This window comes from Notolepis coatsorum (assembly GCF_963971535.1).
Source record: "Notolepis coatsorum genome assembly, chromosome: 6".
NCBI classification, from domain to species: Eukaryota; Metazoa; Chordata; class Actinopteri; order Aulopiformes; family Paralepididae; genus Notolepis; species Notolepis coatsorum.
This window is the reverse complement of record NC_140170.1, coordinates 11,040,728-11,061,655: the sequence shown is the minus strand read 5'-3', so window position 1 is coordinate 11,061,655 and position 20,928 is coordinate 11,040,728. Positions and strand designations below refer to the sequence as shown.

General features: G+C 44.0%; 1 protein-coding gene across 1 annotated transcript in view; it reads left to right on the top strand.

Annotated features, from left to right (window-relative positions):
* The window catches only part of LOC311229375 (uncharacterized protein), a gene marked incomplete at its 3' end in the record, with an annotated part of 48,599 nt that overhangs the window by 11,072 nt on the left and 16,599 nt on the right, over positions 1-20,928 (top strand). The window contains exons 3-5 of the mRNA XM_084315462.1: positions 1,646-1,750; positions 3,263-3,376; positions 15,069-15,127. Coding sequence (XP_084171588.1) covers positions 1,646-1,750; positions 3,263-3,376; positions 15,069-15,127 — 278 coding nt within the window. The remainder of the gene's footprint in view (positions 1-1,645; positions 1,751-3,262; positions 3,377-15,068; positions 15,128-20,928) is intronic.

The window sequence follows — 20,928 nt, the reverse complement described above, 5'->3', positions numbered from 1 at the left end:
TCATTCCGGGTCAGAGTGCGAACCCCCCCCCCCCTCTCCCCCCTCTAGTTTGTGTACACACTGCGGTCTTGGTTCGCTTCGGGTTCTGTTTACGGTTTGCCTTTTGAGCGTTTACGCTTGCCGTAGGCGATGATGTCACGTTCGAAAATGTAAACAGGAAGTGTCTTAACGCTACTGCGGAGACTGGATGCTGATATAAAATGAACAAAATTACCAATAAATATGAAGTTATATTTGAACCTCTGTTGTCAAGCCTTGTCAATATAACCCACCCCATTTTATCACAAATGGATGGTGTTGTAGAGTCCGCTTTTGAGCGTTTTGCAGGGTTAACGATAGCGCTAAGCTAACGGCTAACGTTAGTTAGCTTAGCCTTTTACTAGTAACATTGCTTCATCGATTATATTGAATGTCATTGATCTACTGGTCGACCACGGCCGACTGGTTGGGCACCACTGGTCTAATAGAAATAAATGCATTCGAACAAGAAAGTATAGTATACAGCAATGGCTAACGCTAAGCTAACGGCTAACGCTAGTTAGCTTAGCCTGTCCAGCAGCTAACATCCCATCGCTCGTGGCAATTATATTACATGTCATTGATCTACTGGTCGACCACGGCCGACTGGTTGGGCACCACTGGTCTAATAGAAATAAATGCATTCAAACAAGAAACTAATGTATAGAAATAGCATGGCAAACAAAAATTGCCAGGCCTAATGCGAGCCAGAAGTGCTGTGCTTTGTAATGTGGCTTCATGTTTTCATCCACTGAGCTGTGAGGTTCCACATGCTTGTTTTTGGTTGAGGTGGTTTTATCTGCCCAAAATTCAAGCAAGCATGACAGTAACGACGTTGTGTGTGTCACGCCCCCCGTTCCCACGGCCCGATTCCGAGACCACCTAATCCAACTGGCCCCGTTCAGCGGGGGGTAAAACGAATCAGCGCCGTTTCGCATCCCAAAAGGGGTGAGTGCTCCGGGGCGGTGATTTGATCCCAATACCTGAGTGAGAAAGGGCCCTTAGACTCCAGACCAGGGGTGTAAAGTACTTGAGTAATTGTACTTCGTTACAATACCTAAGTACTGTTTATGGGGATTTGTACTTTACTCTAGTATTATTCAGTTTGTATACTTGTACTTTTACTCAATTACATTTCAGAGAAAATAAAAATAAACTTTTTACTCCTTACATTTAAAATGCAGACCTACAAAGTACAAATCTCGCAGGTCCAACCATTTTAATTAGTATATTTGTTTCTCTGGCCGAACTAACATTAACGTTATTAATCCTGCGGCTGCACTTTATTTAAAAACAGCCAATCAAATCCCCATCAATTGAAAATGAACCCACCCATGCCATGCTTATTGGTCCTTGTGCAAGACTAGAAAGTGGGGATCTTTGATTAAACACCTGCTATCAGAAGAATAGACTGTCGTACTTAAGTACATTTAAAAGTAGAAACTTTTTTTTACTTTTACTCGAGTGTGTTTTTAAGCCAGATACTCTGACTTTTACTTGAGTAATACTTTGAGACTGTACCCATACTTTCACTTAAGTATAATTTCTGGGTACTTTTTACACCCCTGCTCCAGACCCAGAAGTAAATAAAGACTAGTATGTTGAGTTGTGTTTCCCTCTGTCCCAGATCCACCCAGAGCTACCAGATCCACCCAGAGCTACCTACTGGTTATTAAAGAAGAAGAGCAAGAGATGAAGATGAAGGAGGAGTTCATAGACCACCAGGAGATCAGTACGTTGTTTTTCTCTTATCTGGATTTAGTCTTCTCCTTCCTCTGCTCCAGCATGTTTGTATGTCTCAGTCTTTGTCTCCATAGCTTTCTCTCCTCTCATTCTTTCATTTGATCAAACTCTTGTTCACATTAGCCCAACTATTTGGAGCACTTCTGGTATCTTTTATAAATGGAACACCTTTGTCCTGTTCCCCTGTTGGATTGAATTATTTGCAACCAGGAGGACTAAGCTGATAGAAGTGGTCCTAAGGCATAATAAAAAATATTGTTGGTTTCCTGTTGGTTGTCAGTTTGGCCATGGGTAGGTAGGGAATTTTTTATTTTTTTTTATTTTATTCTTTCCCACGGCGACTATGGATAGGGAATTTCTTTATTTAATTAAAATGTTCACAACAACATGGATGCATGTACTCTGCCAGCATGTTTAATATCCATAATACTAAATGTTTGACTAAGATTTCTATGAAACTTTATTCAAAAAAAAAAAAAAAATCTGATTTTTTTTTCTTTTTTTTTATATAATTTTTTTTAAAAACTCATAAAATATATTGGGTCGCACCTAAATCGGCAGGGTCGGTCGGCAACCGGAAACCAACCATTATTTTTGTTAGGCCTAACTGTGATGTATTATTATCTAAAGGGGTCAGTGGTCTTGCTTCGCTTGTTCTGATTTGCTGCCTGTTAAGTTACCAATTTTCTTTCATATATTTTAATAAATGTAATGGAGGAAAAGGAAGTATGTTTGATTTTATATACAGTTCGGTATATACGTAAATATAATAATTTGTAAAATATACTGTAAATACTGGAGTATTTCCTTAGTTGCTGTCTCTCTCTGCCCCAGATCTACCTCCGTCAATCAATCATGAAAGAAGAGGCTCAGGACTCGATTACATCCCGTCTTAGATTTTCTATAAAGATAAAAAAAAACATATATATTTTTTTTGATACACTTTTTCTCCCTTTTCTGTTTTTCTCCCATCCCAATTTAGTCGTGCCAATTCCCCCCTCCCCTGTCTTGATCATTGCTCGCATGTGCCCCCCACTGGCCGGTCATAGGGAGGGTTGATAGATACTATCGCATGTCCCCTCCGATACATGCAGAGTCAGCCAGCCACTTCTGTTCACCTGCCAGCGCGGACTCATTGGCGAGGTGTAACGTGTGGGAGGCTCACACTACCCTCGACATCTCCTGTCCTTGCTGTGCAGGCGCCCTGACCGACCTGTAGGAGTCGCTCAACGACCAGATTACCACCCATCGACTCCCCTCCCGCTGACTCTGCCAATTGAGTCAATATGACGGCCGGCCCAAGCCGGAGGCAACGCTGACAGCCGGATTGGATACCGGTGTATCACGCGTTGGTGACGAGCGATTAGACCGCTGCGCCACCCAGCCGCTAAAAGAAAAAAATATATTTTGACAAATATGTAATCACATAGGAAATCAGAAAGTGGGCAAATACTTTTTCATGCCACTGTAAGTACTTAGTTTCTGTCTCCCTCTGCTCCAGATCTACCCAGTGACCCACTGATGATTAAGAAAGAAGAGGCTCAGGACACACTAGACCCACCCATGGATATGTCCACTGGGCTGAAGGAGGAGCCCACAGACCATCAGGATATCAGTATGTTACTTTTCTTTTTCTTGTCTTTCTTTTCTCTTCTTGTCCTTCCTCTGTTGCAGCACAGTTGTGCGCACGCTCCCGCGCATGCGCATAAATGTTCCCTCGCATAAGGAAGACTAAAGACGATGCCTAATTGCCTCTACGAATGGAATGTAACGCCTGACGACCGGCGCTATTGATATGCAAAGTAGCCAGGTGGGTACTGCGAGTTGGCGCATCAGTCGAGTGCAGCGCATTCCTGTGTGCACGCACTTCTGCTCACAAAACTTTAGTTGCACGGAGCCCCGTCCCATGAGCAACGCATCACTGCTCCTGTATATGGCTGGTCCCTGGTCAAATACAGTTGGGAATAAATTAGGGATGTTCGATATTGGCTTTTTTACCTATACCAATATTATCCAACTCTTAATTTCCGATACCGATATCAACCGATACCGATATATGCAGGCCCCCCCCCCCCCCAAACGGAATAATTTCAGGTAATTAACATTACATATCTCTTGTTGTGGAATTAACACAACATTATGCATACTTTTGACAATAAATAAAATCAGAATTTGTTCTTACTTGCTTGCCTGGGTAAATAAAGGTTAAATAAATGTAAACAAATAATATTTGAAAAACCATCATTTACGATATCACATTTCAATGCCAATATCGGTAGGCCGATAATATCGGACATCCCTAGAATAAATCCATAGGGAAATCTTTAGGTCCAGAGATGGAAGACTCTGTGCAACGTAGATACAATCTTTTTAAGTTTCTAGATGTGAGGTTAAGAATATTTTTTTTACTATGTGAATTCTTGAAAATTAATTTGAGAATTTTTATTCTGTCACCTATTGATTAACACATTCGGGGCCATTCGATTTCCCCATCATGTGCTAGCACGGCCAGGTTTTCATTACATAATTTCACTGCGTCACCTTGTTTGTAGAGCTAAATCTATATTTTATATTATAGCTATGGATACAATACCATGGTCATAAAATTTTGACTAACTACTTCAAGATGCAAAAAAGAATACATTTTTTCATGAATACGTTCACGCGTTATCCTGTGGTGAATGAGTATAATTTCAGAATGATCCAGGCTAATTCCTGGGAGGCTGGCTATAGGGCGCAACGTGAATTCTACTAAAACCATTAGCGTTTCGTCCCTGGACACGCTACTATTTTCAAATCAAATGCATATGATGCGTATTATGTTTCATCATGCATGCATGATAGTGGGGGGGGGGGGTCGTTTCTAATTATTTGATTGCCAGTAACGTCATTCGTTATTACCACAACACACGCCGATCAGGGGGATGGGTATGATAACCTTGCACGATCAAGCTGAAATTGATGTCAGATGGTCCTTACCCGTGGTCGGTGGTATTCCAAAAATAATATTCCAATTATTTGATCGCCATCTGGTCCATCCTATGTCCATCTGGTCCACGACATAACCCACCACAACATATGGATCAGGGGTCCCGAAAACGATTCAATGTGATCGGGTGAAGCCCTAGGTTTCCCATTACTAGAAAAGTCCGTCCGGAGACATTACACTTTGGTTGCCACTGTTAACATGGTAAAACATGGTTGAATGCCACCACCCACTTCAATGATAGCGTTGTGAACGCATAATCTCTGTTTTAAATTAATTAAAATGTGTCTAATCTGCCCGTCGTTTATCAATGACTTGTTTGCAGTCAATATTGTCGAGACGGATTGTTTTTTAATCGGTTCATTTCCGTTTTATAGCATTTTGAAAAGCCCTCGTTTTTCAGGAAAATATATAGATTCCGTGATAAACGCCCTTTACTGGAATATTCTGGCATACACAAAAAACGTTGTAATTTTTCGGCCTATTTATGAATAGTTTTCAAATAAACGCTAGATTATCGATAGTATATGTGTACTTATGCACGCTATAGAAGCGATCTGAAAAATATATTCTCTCATTTCCTGATCAGCGCGCACACACACACATGGGGCACACACTGATATATAGGTAAAAACAGATCCGATTACCCCAAGACTGGTAAAATAAATTGCTTACCTCAGATCAGATGTTATCCAAAAAGATGATTCCAATTCCTGATCGCCATTATTTTTATTTATTTTTTTATTGGTCTTTTTCCCCCTCCATTTTCCGCCGATTTTCTCCCATCCCAATGTTAGTCGTATGCCAATTCCCAGTCCCTTCCTGGTCGCTGCGCACTTACCCCCCACAGTCAGATCATCTGGGAGAGTGGAGGCTACCACGTGCTTCCTCCGACACACGTCCAGCCAATCACCGCTTCTTTTCACCTGGCAGCGCGGATTCTCATTGAGAGGGCGTAGCGTGTGGGAGGACCACACTATCCCCCTCACGTCCAATCCGCGCTTAGCAGGCGCCCCGACCGAACTGTAGGAGTCGCTGTTTACAACGACCCGGACCCACCCCGCCAGCTTCTCCCACCCTCTGATACAGCCAATTGTATCAGTGCAGACGGCCAGCCAAGCTGGTGACAACCCCGGAGCTGTGAGCTGGATTCGAACAGGCAAATCCAGCTCAGCTCCGGGGCTGGTGACGAACGCAATCTCCGCTCGGCCACCTAACCGCCACCCTGATCGCCATTCTAAATATCGATCGCGTTTATTGATTCAGCGTTGGGTACTGTAAATATGTATTCCACGCGTTTTCCGGCTCTGCGATCAACTTGGGTCTCTTCAGATGCCTCGCCGGAGAAGTAACATGAGGAGGCTGGACCCCCCCCCCCCATCAGTCTAAACCAATGGGGTGCAGTTACACAGGGAGAGACGATAGGGGGCGGTATTTTCCCAATTGAGCTCAGAGAGAGTCTGCAACACTAGCGTGAGGCTCGATTGATGAAATATGAATTCAACTCGCTAATAAATAAAAAAATTACAAACAAACGCTATATAGCGTTGCTGGCACTCAACTGGCGGCATGAACTAACGACAAAACGCGTCCGTGGCACTCAAAGTGTTAAGTGTAGCACCCGGTCTGGAACAGGGTTTACTGCACTCTCGATACTGCCTACTAGCAGGATCTGGCCGGTACTGCACCTTCGGAGTCCCAGTATGCCTTTTAACGGCAACATACAGGTCCCTGACATTGAATAGGATATTAAAATCGTAAAAAAAGGGAAAACGATCCAGTAACAGCTGGCGCCCAATAACGTATATATATACGTGGATGGCCCCGAAAGTGTTAAGGCTGTAGGGTCTTTGTCTATACAACACAGGTATGTTGATTATTTTGATAGTACTGATAGTATTTATTGATTTGAGAACATCACAGGCTTGATGCTTACTTTTCATGTGACTGCTTGGAAAGATGGCTGAGGGAATAGACCCTAATCACATCGCGTCAACACCCACCTCGGTCCTTCGCGATGCTTTGTTTGAATTAAACAGTCGGATTCCCCTGGTCCGCACCAGTTCTAAGGGGCCTTTCTCACTCACCATTCGGGGTCAAATCAGCGCCCCCCGGGGACGGGGGGGGAGTGTTCTCACTCAGACGGACACACCCCTTTTGGGTGCGAAGCGGCGCTGATTCATACTACCCCCCGCTGAACCTGGGACGCTTGAAATAGGTGGTTCTGGGTGCGCGCCAGTGACACACACAACGTCGTTACTTGCTTGAATTGTGGGCAGATAAAAACGCACAGCAACAACTGGACAATACCCACTAAAACGATATTTATATCTTCTATATATCTTTGAAATATATCGGATATAAAGCCCCTGGCTTGCACATAGCAGTCACGGAAGGGGGTAAAGACTTCCCTGGCTCGCATTAAGCCTGGTAACTTTTTTTGCCATAGCTATTATATCTACTATACTTTCTTGTTCGAATGCATTTATTTCTATAGACCAGTGGTGCCCAACTGCCCAACCAGTCGGCCGTGATCGACCGGTAGATCAATGACATTCAATATAATTGATGCGAGCAATGTTACTAGTAGCTAACTAGCGTTAGCCGTTAGCTTAGCGTCATCGTTAACCCTGCAAAACGCTCAAACGCGGACTCCACAACACCAGTTCCATTTGTGAGAAAAGGGGGGTGGGTTATATTGACGAGGCTTGACAACAGAGGTTCAAATATAACTTCATATTTATTGGTTATTTGTTTATTTTATATCAGCATCCAGTCTCCACCGCCGTGTCTTCCTGTGTTTACAGTTTCGAGCGTGACATCATCGCCTACGGCAAGCTTAGACGCTCAAAACGCAAACCGTAAACAGAACCCGGAGCGAACCAAGACTGAAGTGTGTACACAAACTAGAGGGGGGAGAGGGGGGTGGGGGGGGGGGGGAGTTTGCACCGAGTTCGCACCCTACCTGGAATGAGGACGGTCCGGACCGGAATGGTGAGTGAGAAAGCACCTTAAGTCAGCTGCTAGGCGCCGGCCGAGGCGACGCGCCGGCACCCCGTGAGGAGGCACCGACGAGCACCGTAGCTGGGGTGATCCGCGAGAAGGGCCCGGCGCACGTCCAGAGTCACGGCCGACGACCACCGTACCCCAACCCCTCCATCGACCCGGCTGCCGGACACCGCCCCGCAGAGCCCCCGCGAGAACCACGCCGAAGCGCGGAACCCACGAAGACGACACAGAACGGGCCGACTTCCGAGCTTCCGGCGGCGGAGAGAGGAGGGCGATGGGTCGACTGCTCCTCCAGCCGCGGCACAAGCCCAGCCCCGCTTCACACCTCAGCCCGACCGACCCAGCCCTTAGAGCCAATCCTTATCCCGAAGTTACGGATCTGATTTGCCGACTTCCCTTATCTACCTTGTTCTAACATGCCAGAGGCTGTTCACCTTGGTACGTCGGGAGCGCAGGACTTTGATCCTGGTCGCGCCGGACCGGGGCACAGCTGTGTGGTTCCCGGCCCTGATTCAGCTCTTGGTGGCCCCGCCGTGGCCTGTTCCGTGGTCACCGCGGGCCCTCTCTCAGGCACGCGGAACACTGTTTCTGCCTCCTGTTCTGGGGCAGCCTTTGATGGTTTGGCTGCTGAAAGGGTGAATCTGGAGGGGATGCGTCTTAACCCTACTGTGGTTAACACCATCCAGAACGCGCGCACTCCGTCCACTACGGCGGTTTACGCAGGGAAGTGGCATATGTTTCAAGAGTGGTGTGAGGTTGCCGGCCTGGACCCGGTGTCATGCCCCCTGGACTCGGTTCTTTCCTTCCTCCAGTCTATCCTGAATAGGCTGTCGGCCTCGACGGTGAAGGTATACGCCACAGCTATATCTTCTTGTCATGTGGGCTTTGAGGGCAGAACACTGTTCAGCCACCCTCTCGTGGGACGTTTCCGGCTTGGCGCATGGCGTCCCAAGCCTGTGGAACGTGCACTGTCTCCGAGTTGGGACCTCCAACTGGTCCTGGGACGGTTGTTGGCGGCCTCATTTGAGCCTCTTGAGCAGGCGCCATTGGATCGACTGTCCTTTAAGACCGCGTTCCTTTTGGCCATCACCTCCGCTAAGCGTGTGTGTGAGCTGTGTGCTCTCTCGGTGCGGTCAGAGTGCCTGTCTATTCGGGCCGATAGCAGTGCGACTCTGAGACCTAATCCGGCCTTCGTGCCAAAGAATATCCGGAGCTCTTATCGCTCCAGGGATATTGTGCTTCAGGCGTTTCACCCTCCTCACGCTAGTGAGTTGGAGGCGAGCCTTCACCTGTTGTGTCCTGTGTGTGCTGAAGGTTTACCTTAGTCGCACGCAGGATCTCAGGGCTACCGATCAACTGTTTGTTTGTTACGGTGGCTCACACGCGGGTAAGGCGCTGTCCAAGCAACGCCTGTCACATTGGTTGTGCGAGGGCATTGCCCTTTGCTACACTTTGGCTCGACAGGTTCCCCCTGTGGGCGCCAGGGCACACTCTACTCGTGGAGTGGCGGCCTCTGCTGCCCCTTTTGGGCGGGCCTCGGTGGAGGACATCTGCGCTGCGGCCTCCTGGTCCTCCCCGGGTCCTTTTGTTAGGTTTTACCTCATGGACATGACTGGGGGCTCTGTCTCCCAGGCAGTCCTGAGGTCCAGGACCTCTCCTGCATCCCGCCATCAGGTGGGCTAGCAGGTGGGTGTGGACCGCGGAGTGCTGTGTCACACGTGGCCCCACTTGCACTGTGCTTTCAAGGGTGCCTGGTTCCCTTTTTCGCACATTGGTTGTAGTTGACTGCCTCCCCCCCTTCGTTAGGACGGGCGGGTGGACGGGACTCCCCTCCTCCCTGGCAGGGGCTTATGGGCCCTCAGGGGGTGCATTTGACGTGGCCACGTGTCCGCTCTGCGCCTTTTGATCTCATAATGGCGCGATTGGCCAGTATGAATATATAACGAAGGTTATCCTATAACCCTAGTTATATGAATACTGGCTGAGCGTCTCGCTCTTCAGCGCCCTGAGGTCTCTTGGATGTTTTTCACGTATCTAATTCAAACTTGGAAGGGCGTGGACGTGACCACTTCCTGTGTCTTGTAGGCACTAGGGCTGACCCCTATTAGTCGACTAATCGGTCGAAAGGAGCCGTAGTCGACTGCCAACCTCTTAGTCGAATAATATTTTATTTTTTTTATTTTTTTACATTCTTTCCAAAAGAAAAGAGGCCTAGAAGCGTGGCTAACGCTAATGGCACGCATACCAGAGGCCAACTGCCTACGAAAACAGTAGGGCTGTCTTAAATACTTCTAAGCTTCGTTCGATGGCACAAGCTTTGAACGTAAAAAAATTATCGAAGTAAAAAAATAAAAAATAAAATTACATTTATTTTAATTTAAAAAAATAATTTCCCCTCCAAAATCTTGCGCCTCCATTCCAATGAAACGAAAGTAAGCGGCGCCTTCCCGCCTCTATTCCAATTAAACGAAAGTAAGCGGCGCCTCGACTCCACCTCTCTACAACAAGCACTGTGTTGAAAACAAGGACATGTGCAGCAGACATGTCGATGAAGAAGCGAAGCAATGCCGTTTGTTATTTAAGACTACCGGTATGTCGGACAGATTTGTGTTCATTGTGCTGCTTTTTTAAAGTGTCCCGACCCATATAAAAAAATTTCGTAATAAAACGTGCTTAATTAAGTCGAATTCTGCCTTTGTCTCTATCAACTACATATAAATATTTATATAATTGTTTGCTTGATAGACGAAGGTTGCAACATAATTATGTAATGTCATGTCGTTGGCTGTGAGAGCAGCCCCACTGCACCCAGGCAGCGCAGCCGAGTGAAACCTTGTTGGCTGCGTCACAGTCACGAAAGGGGCTACTTAATTAATTAATCCAATCCACTTTATTTATAGAGCACATTTAAAAACAACAAAGTTTAAGTCTCACAACATAAGATAAAAAAAAAATTGAAGCTTCGAATTAAAATCGAAGCTCGGCCCCGAAGCTTCGATTGCCAAAAAAGCTTCGAAGGTCAGCCCTAGAAAACAGGCACAGAGGCACTGAAAGAGGATTTCACCCATCTAATGAACACACTAGACTAGACAAATATCAAGATGTATCCATCAGTGGACCAATTGCATGCTTTTTCAGGACAAGAAGCCTTCAGTCGACTCGTTCAGACATTAAGCACCCCCCACAGCCCAAATGGAATAAAAAATATATATAATTATATATATATATATATATATATATTTTTTTTTTTTTTGTCTACCAATAGTCGACTAACGGGACATTTTGGCCAATCATAGTCGACCATCCAAATCCTTAGTCGGGGACAGCCCTAGTAGGCACGCACGGGAGTAGGCGTGGTCACGTACAGTAGGGGCAGGAGATGACATCTCATAATTGCAGAGCGAGACGCTCAGCCAGTATTCATATAACTAGGGTTATAGGATAACCTTCGTTATGAAAGCCAGTGAGTAATGCATGACTCAGACTTCAGCAATAATCATGAGCATTATAAAATAAAACACATGGCATGGTGGAATACCATAAACATACTTGTTGATGTTTCCTTTTTTTAAGTAAGTAAAGAGGCCTATGTTCATATCGGTGAGCCCAATTAGTAACACAAAAAGAGAGACGTGTAGCCTATTTATTTATTTTATTTATTTATTTATTTTATTATTATTTTATTTGTTGCCATGCCTAAAATAATATTCAAGCATAGGGCTAAAACATTTTCTTAAACAATAATATATTTTTTTGTTATATGAAAGAATGTTATAATAAAAGCTTTTCTATACATTTGTCTGATTGATTGAAAACGTTATTAACAGATTGCAGAATGGGTACAATACAGTACAGCTCAATACAACAACTGCTAAGACTGGAGGATGAAGACCAGAAAAAGACTTTCGGCTTGTTTACATAAGGGTCCTCTATTTTCAATCCATCAAAACATTTAGAGACATACAAATATACAGTACTTTCATTAAAAAAAATTGGGTTTTGTTATTTAAAAAAGTGCCCATAAAAAATATTCTGTGCCCCTACATTTTTCATTTAGGGGCACCTGTGCCCCTAGTGAAAAAGCTTAGCGTACAGCCCTGATGGGTAAAAAAATCTGTTTTTCAGATCCCAACAGGCCACCTTGTTTATTGTTTTGATTCCGTTTTAGTAGAATAGAAAAGACATGAATGATGAAATGAGTGCACATTTTTTTTCTGGATTACTATTTAACAGTTCAAAGTCGTCTTTACATTCTGTTTGGTAATACGGCTTCTCTGTTACAGTGGGTGACATTATTGTGACATGATTGTCACAAGGAAAGATGAAATTACCTACTTGGGTTCCATCCTAGAGGCAAATCTTTCCTGTGACAAAATGGCAACCAATGTAATAAAAAAAAGTCAACCAACTAACAAAATTCTTGTACCGGATCTCCTCTCTGGTAAACAAGAATACCTTGTAGACTCTAACAGGAGCACTCATTCAAGGGTACTACGACTATTCTTGCACCTCATGGTACCAAATCACATCAAAGGCCCTTAAAACAAGGCTACAAACATCACAAAACAAACTGGTCAGACTACTGCTAAGGGCTGACCTTCAAAGCTTTTTTTTGGCCTTCGAAGCTTCGGAGCCGAGATTTGATTTTAATTTGAAGCTTTGAGATTAAAAAAAATTATAATAATTTATAATTTTTATTTATTTATTTTCTTATGTTGTGGGACTTGTACAGCACTTTGGTCAACTTTGTTGTTTTTAAATGTGCTCTATAAATAAAGTGGATTGGATTAATTAATTAAATTAATGAGTTCAGAGCTGCGCTGCCTCTGCGGCTGCTCTCCGTTACACAGCCAATGACATTACATTACATATTATGTTGCAACCTTCGTCTATAAAGCAAAAATGGTTTGTATATGGGTCGGGACACTGCTGCTGACTGGGTGTCTTATCAAACACCGGTAAAACAAAAAAATACTATAGAGAATTGTCAGTGCTGTAAAGTTTTAATCTTAGACAAACGAAACACTTTGTTTTTATGAAATATTGTAAGCAGTCATTTGAGGCTTTATAAAAGCAGCAAGTTGTATTCAACACGGAGAAGAGTTAATGAGGAATCTCCATGTGCTTGTTGTAGTTAACAAAGAGAGGCAGAGTTAATGAGGTGTATGACGTCCGTTGCATTGGAATTGAAGGCGCAAGATTTTGCACACAAAAAAAAATATATATATATATATTATAAAAAGAAATGTGTATTCAAATTTTATTTTCCCACAAATCCCGTGCCCATCGAACAAAGCATTGAAGTATTTAAGACAGCCCTATTGGCCTTACTCCTAGAACCCACCTCACCCCTGCACATTTTGACAACCTAGGATGGCTTAGAGTAGACGACAGAGTACAGCAACTTGCAATGGGCCTGGTCTACAATATACACTACACCACTGGGATACCCATGTACATGTCGAAATACTTCCCAAAGGTCAGTGAATTCCACGCCCACAACACCAGAGGGAGTTCCACAAATCATGTTCAACCCAGATTCGGCTCAAACATGGGACTAAACACGTTTCGCAACTATGCCACAACAATGTGGAACGCCCTACCCAAAACCATGAAGGAATGTGAATCCCTACCCTTCTTCAAAACCGCTCTCAAAGAGCACCTACGGGTGGCTGCAATTAGAAACTGGCCCCTGTAAATGTCCAATACCTCCCCCCCCACCAATGTACAGTTTCTTCCCCTTTGGATGTATATATTTTTTATGATCTCTTTTTACTACACAGTTCTGTACATCTGTTTGTCTTGTATGTCATAAATGTCATGATGAATTGAAAATGGGGGACCCCGATGTGGTCTGCATCCTCTTAGCAGTTGTTTTGTATTGAGCCGTACTGTATATATATTTTTTTTGTATCCACTTTTTCTCCTTTTTCTATTTTTCTCTCGTCCCAATTTCGCTGTGCCAATTCTCCCCTCCCCTGTCTTGAATGTTGCTCGCATATGCCCCCCACTGGCCGGTTGTAGGGAGGATAGAAGCCTTGCATCACGTGTCCCCTCCGATACACGAGGAGGCAGTCTGTCGCATCTTTTCACCTGCCAGCGCGGACTCTCATTCAGCGAGGTGTAACGTGTGGGAGGCTCACACTACCCCCACCATTTCCTGTCTCTGCTGTGCAGGCGTCCACCAACCGACCTGTAGGAGTCGCTGTCCACAACGTCCAGATTACCACCCATCGACTTTCACCCTCTAACTCTGCCAATCGAGTTAGTATGACGGCCGGCCCAAGCCGGAGGCAATGCCGACACCCGGATTCGAGACCGGAGTCTCTTGCATTGGTGACAAGCGCAATCTCCGCTGCGCTGCCCGAGCCGTACTGTATTGTACCCATTCTGCAATCTGTTAATACAGTTTTCAATCAATCAATCAATCAATCAATCAAAGGGAGGGCAAGCTGTAGTAAGTGGAGTCCCCTACCAGATATTTTTATTTTCTTTAAATATTTTTTTATTAACTTTTTATCTCCACGCCCCACTATCCGCTGGGTGCATACTCTGACCTTTATCCTGTTTTGTAACAGATTACAGAAGCCTATTGGAACGTTAGGTTCTGATATGATTTGCTTAATATATCTGCATTATTTTATCCCACTTTATGCTTTGCTCTTGCTGTTCATTTTACACCGATTTTATGTCTTATTTCTTACTGATGTAAAGCACTTTGAACTGCAACCCCCTTTATGAAAGGTGCTGTACAAATAAAGTTATTATTATTATTATTAAACCTACCTTGATCTGAGTCCTGCTGGTTCTCCTTCTCATGCTTGGCTCTGAAGTGCCTCAGCATTGAGGACGTATTGTTATTATAGGCCAATTGCTGATGACACAGCAAGTACTTGACCCGTAAGAAAATCTAATTGCATCCAAACTGGTATCTAGAAAGCATAATAAATAGGCTACACAACACATGTCTAATCATATAGAAAACGAACGCTACTCTAATTTGTACACTCTCAGAATTACACATTATTAAGGAGTACAATGCACATACCTTATTAGGACTGATCAGATCAAAGTGTTCCCACATTTGAGAACGGCTTCTCTTCTTAGCTGGCTCCATGGTGATCAAAACAACTCTCAATAACGACTACGCACACTCCTACTACAAACCCACACACAGAGTGACATGTTTTGGCATTTATGCAGAGTAGAATGCAGAGCAAACAAAGTCTTGCGTTACGAAACAGTCGATGCTATTGTCGTGCTATGTCGAAACCAGCCACATGATTCACTGCCTGCTTCTCATTCATTACAGACGTGAACGAGAGCAGCAACGTGTCCTGTTGGAGTGATTCTGCACTTCCCCCTACGCAGGTAAGAATGTGGAGCATATTCCGATCGACATGGGATTGGTCTCTCCGTGTTCAGGATCATGTCTCCAGCACCCCCACCGCTGTAGCTACATCACTTAGGCTAAGGTTACACGAGAGAAAAACAACAACGTTGCATTTACGAATGATTTCGTTTGCACGTCCAAGTCGAATGGCAACAGCGTTTTAGCTGGCATCTTCGTTTGCCCAGCAGCAGCAACGCTCAAAAGGTGTTTTCGTTGTCAAAAGTCCCTTGGAACGGTAGCATGTAACCTCGCGCAATTGTTGCTGTAGTCGAGCGCATGCCCTAGACACCAACGTACACGTTCACGTCACTGAGAAAAAATACTATTTTAACTTAACCGTTGTGCTATCGGTTATAGAGTTTTTTTTCGAGGAATTTAAATGTCACAAACTAAACTAAATCATTTTCTAATCTATCTCTCCTCTCTCTGAACGAGGAGCGGGGCTGTGCTTTTACACACACTCGCGACGCGAATCGCACACGCATGCACACACGCGCGCTCTGTGCTCTCTCTCTCTCTCTGTCTGCACGAGGAGCGGGGCTCTGCTGTGCTTTTACACACACTCGCGACTCGAGTTGCTCACACGCGTGCTCTGTGCATACCTGTCAACCCTCCCGTTTTCCCGGGATTCTCCCATATTTGACCCTTCTTTCCCGCCGTCCTCCCGTCTCAATATTTTCCCGTAGATTTCCCGTATTTTGCCCTTCTTACTAAAAAGGCTACATTACCTGCTGTGAAGACGACAGGCAGCAGCCTGGAGCCCCCGCCAGTAGGGACCCCCCAGAGGGCTGACACAATGACTGTACTCAACAAAAGCGACCACAATTCAAATGGATGATATGCAATGAAACAACTGTAGGAAACCCCCTTAGGGGCCCCATGGCACTTGTGTTTAGAAAGAAAACGAAAGAAAATCTTCACGTGTAAATGGAACTTTGAGCCAGCAATACCTATGTATAATAAACAAGCAAAATGAAGAGGATTTATCCATCTAGAGCAAAAAAAAAGATGAGGAGGATAAAAGAAAGAAATACAGTGGTAAGTAGAGCATAAAAGCTACTGTTTAGTAATGGTATAGCCTTAATTAATGGGTGAGATAGTTAAAACTCTCCAGCTAACATTAGCTATCTAGCTAGGTCTCACGTTATTTTCAGTTATCCTAGCTAGCTAACTGTAAAGGACAGGGACACTCTTATCATGTTTTTCACACTAACATGCAATCGTCTAGGGTCTCATTGCTTCATTTTGTGAAAAATATGCACTTTGCCTTTCAAAAGCTCATAAACACTGTTGGTGACTTGAGCATATTATTAACTTAGCTACTGTAGCTGCTCTAGTCATTTTAAGCTATGATGAATAAGATAAGATATTCCTTTATTTATCCCCTTGGGGAATTGCAGGCATCATAGCAGCATGGGGGAGGGGGTGTACAGGTAGTATAAGACATGGTACAGGTGACATAATTATAGTACAGTGGAGAAAATAATAAAATAGAATAAAAAAGCAGTAACCCATACTTTTTGTTAACGTGTTTTTGATACTACATTCTGTTGAACACACACCTCAAAACCGTACCTAAGGAAAATTGGCTCAATTGCAAGAAAAATAATAGACAGTTATGATATTACATTCTGCTCAGCATAATTTGTATGCAAAATATTGTGGTTCCCTGCTTTAGTCTGTTGACACATTTCTATACTAAATGCTTTTGTAGTCCTGTGTCATACCTAAATGTCATAAGTTAATTGTATAGAAACAACTCACCAAAAGTGACCATTGCACAACTGATTTGACATTTTTTTTGTCAAATCAGTTGTATAGAAAATATCCCTTATTTTAAAATCCCAATGTTGACAGCTATGGCTCTGTTTGCGACGAGTACCTGCCTGCGCCTGCTCAGTGTTGAATTCAGTAATGAGATTGTTGCCGTCTGACTACGCCTAGGCTTCTTCTGACAACGAGAGAGCTCAGGAGACAGCACGTCGTCTAACCTGACTGACATTTTCACGAGTGAAAATGCGACATTGTTGTTTTCCCCTCGTGTAACCTTAGCCTTAATGTCAAGTCTATCATCCACATTCATTCATTTTCTCCCCCGCTCTCTCTCCCTGAGCTCAATGTAACGCATAAGTGCTGTGGTCTATACAGGCGTCACGTGACCAGTTCACGCCGAGTTTCTTTGTTGTAAATCCAAAATGGGGGAGAATAATTTACTGTTTTCTTATAAAAATATATACTTGTTCTATGGGTAAAAAATAGTCCTTTCAAGGCAATTGTTTAAAGGGAAAAGTCATATATGTTATGTTTAGGGATGTCTGATATTATCGGCCTACCGATATTGGCATTAAAATGTAATATCGGAAATTATCGGCATCTATTTACATTTATTTAACATTTATTTACAGAGGCAAGCAAGTAAGAACAAATTATAATTTTATTTATTGGGAAACGTATGCATAATGTTGTGTTTTTGGTGGGGGGGGGGGGACCCACATATACCGGTATCGGTTGATAGCGGTATCGGAAATTAAGAGTTGGACAATATCGGTATATCGGTAAAAATCCAATAGCGAACATCCCTAGTTATGTTAGAATGTTATGTGACCGCAGGGCTCTACGCTAACCTTTTTCCCAAGGAGCACTTTAGGAGCACACAAAGAAATTTAGGAGCACAGTGAAAATCTTTCAAGTAACAGAGTTTATTAACAAACTATTTATTACATGCATATTATACTGTGTGCGTGTGCATACTAAGGGACAAACATCTGTCCAATAGCACATACCACCAAAATCACACATTGGCCCATGCCTACTAGACGCAAAGTATATCGGTTGTCAAGCTGCAATTTGTATGTTGTAGTGTTGTCACGATACCAACATTTTGACTTCGATACAGATAGGAAAGGTAATGGAATATATTATTAGATGACAGAACATGGAAAATTCTTTATACAATTCTTTAATTCATTATAATTTAAATGCTATTGAAACGTAATTAATAAAATGATTCTGTTACAGCTGCTGAGCTTAGCTATATACTATATTAGTTACTGTCCATCAATATCTTCCTTTTGAATGAAATAGGTTCAGGAGAGAGAGATGTAGAGAGAGGGAGAGGGAGCGAGACACACATACAGATAGACTGAGAGAGACAGAGGGGCCTTTCTCACTCAGGTATTCGGTTCCATTCCGTTTCGTTCTAGCCCGTTCCGAGATCTGATGCGAACTCCCCCCCTCTCCCCCCTCTAGTTTGCGTACACACTGCAGTCTTGTTTCGTTCCGGGTTCTGTTTACGGTTTGCCTTTTGAGCGTTTACGCTTGCCGTAGGCGATGATGTCACGTTCGAAAATGTAAACACAGGAAGTGTTAACATGGCGCTGGAGACTGGATGCTGATATAAAATGAATAAATAAGCAATAAATATGAAGTTATATTTGAACCTCTGTTGTCAAGCCTTGTCAATATAACCCACCCCATTTTATCACGAATGGATGGTGTTGTAGAGTTCGCTTTTGAGCGTTTCCCAGGGCTAACGCTAAGCTAACGGCTAACGCTAGTTAGCTTAGCCTAGTCTAGTATAGCCTGTAGCACTTTTTCTTTTCAGCAAAGAACGTGCAATAAACAAAACGGATACATTCACTGTGTGTTCTGCCTCTTTTCTCACGAATGGAACTCTGTTGTAGAGTCCGCTTTTGAGCGTTTTGCAGGGTTAACGTTAACGCTAAGCTAACGGCTAACGCTAGTTATCTTAGCCTTTTACTAGTAACATTGCTGCATCGATTATATTGAATGTCATTGATCTACTGGTCGACCACGGCCGACTGGTTGGGCACCACTGGTCTAATAGAAATAAATGCATTCGAACAAGAAAGTATAGTATACAGCAATGGCTAACGCTAAGCTAACGGCTAACGCTAGTTAGCTTAGCCTGTCCAGCAGCTAACATTATCCCGTCGCTCGTGGCAATTATATTACATGTCATTGATCTACTGGTCGACCACGGCCGACTGGTTGGGCACCACTGGTCTAATAGAAATAAATGCATTCAAACAAGAAACTAATGTATAGAAAATAGCATGGCAAACAAAAATTGCCAGGCCTAATGCGAGCCAGGGAAGTGCTGTGCGCTTGTAACGTGGCTTCATGTTTTCATCCACTTGTTTTTGGTTGAGGTCTGAACTCTCAAATTGCCCATAAATATCGTTTTTGTGGGTATTCTCCAGTTGTTGCTGTGTGGTGTTATCTGCCCAAAATTCAAACAAGCATGACAGTAACGACGTTGTGTGTGTCACGCCCCCCGCTCCCACGGCCGATTCCGAGACCACCTAATCCAACTGGCCCCGTTCAGCGGGGGGTAAAACGAATCGGCGCCGTTTCGCTCCCAAAAGGGGTGAGTGAGAACACTCCCCCCCCCGTGCTCCGGGGCGGTGATTCGATCCCAAAACCTGAGTGAGAAAGGCCCCAGAGACTCTCAGCCCCCCCCCCCCCCCCCCCCCCCTTCACTATGCCTCTGAGCGTTCCCAGGGTTAGCTTACACAGGGATTAAAGCGCTCCGTCCTGCGGAGTCGCAACTAGGGGTGTAACGGTACACAACCATGGTTCGGTACGTACCTCGGTTTTGAAGTCACGGTTCGGTACGGGTCTACAGTGGGGGAAAGTTTGGCTTTCCATGTTCCACTCAGGGGTGATGTAGTGTGCAGTAACTAATTGTACTTGTAGGGCTGTCAACGAATATTCTATATTGAAATTAATAATTGATTTGTTAATAATTTTTTTTTTAAATAATTATATTAGATTGTGAAAAAAAGCCCCCGGTGGGCGGTTGTTAGTGGTTAGCATACCGTTGTATTCAGTCGTACTGAACGGTTCGGTACGGATACACGTACCTTTACACCCCTAGTCGCAACAGACTTTCCGTCAATTGGCTACCTGTGTACAAAAGGCTGGGAAATTATTTAGCGGACTATCCCTTTAAGATATCTTGTTGTATGTACCTCGCTAGTGTTGTGAGCTCAGAACAAGAGTTTAAGTTCAGTTTGAGACATACGCTAGTTTGAAAACTGACCGTTAATATAGTTATTTCTTTCATGTGGGATCCAGTCTGAGATCCAGATTGTTGAGTCAATGACAGAAAGTAAGTGGCTGCAGTTTATTGTTTACCTGCAAATGTAATGTTCAGTGTGATTTGACTGGAAGAGGCGCTAAGTTGGCTAAAGTGATCCTTCTTATGATTGAGCTAATATACCAACCGTCGTTATTAGGGATACCCCGATCACGTTTTTTGTCACCGATCGTCTATGAGCCATATCGGCCGATACACTGCCGATACTGATTTGGTTTTGTTATAGCAGCTGGCAGTATTATACTGTAGGTCTAACACAGGCATTCTCAAAGTCCGGACTCTGGTCCAGATCTGGACCGAACCACAACTGTCTCTGGACTCGGGAGCAAATTATACTTTTCATATGTATTATGTGCGAGACAGCGCCAACACGCAACAAATCGGAATTCTCCGCTATATCCACTACAAGCAGCGTCTTTGCATGTCCAACAGCTCCACTGTCTGTGTGTCTGTCTACTCTGCTTTGGTCCAATAATAATAATGTGGAATAATGTGGAACGTCCTACCCACAGCCGTAAAAAGGAATGTAAATCCCTACCCTCCTTCAAAACCGCTCTTAAAGAGCACCTACGGGTGGCTGCAATTAGAAACTGGTCCTGGTAAATGTCCAAATCCCCCCCCCAACCCCCTCCGATGTAAAGTTTTTTCCCCCTCGGA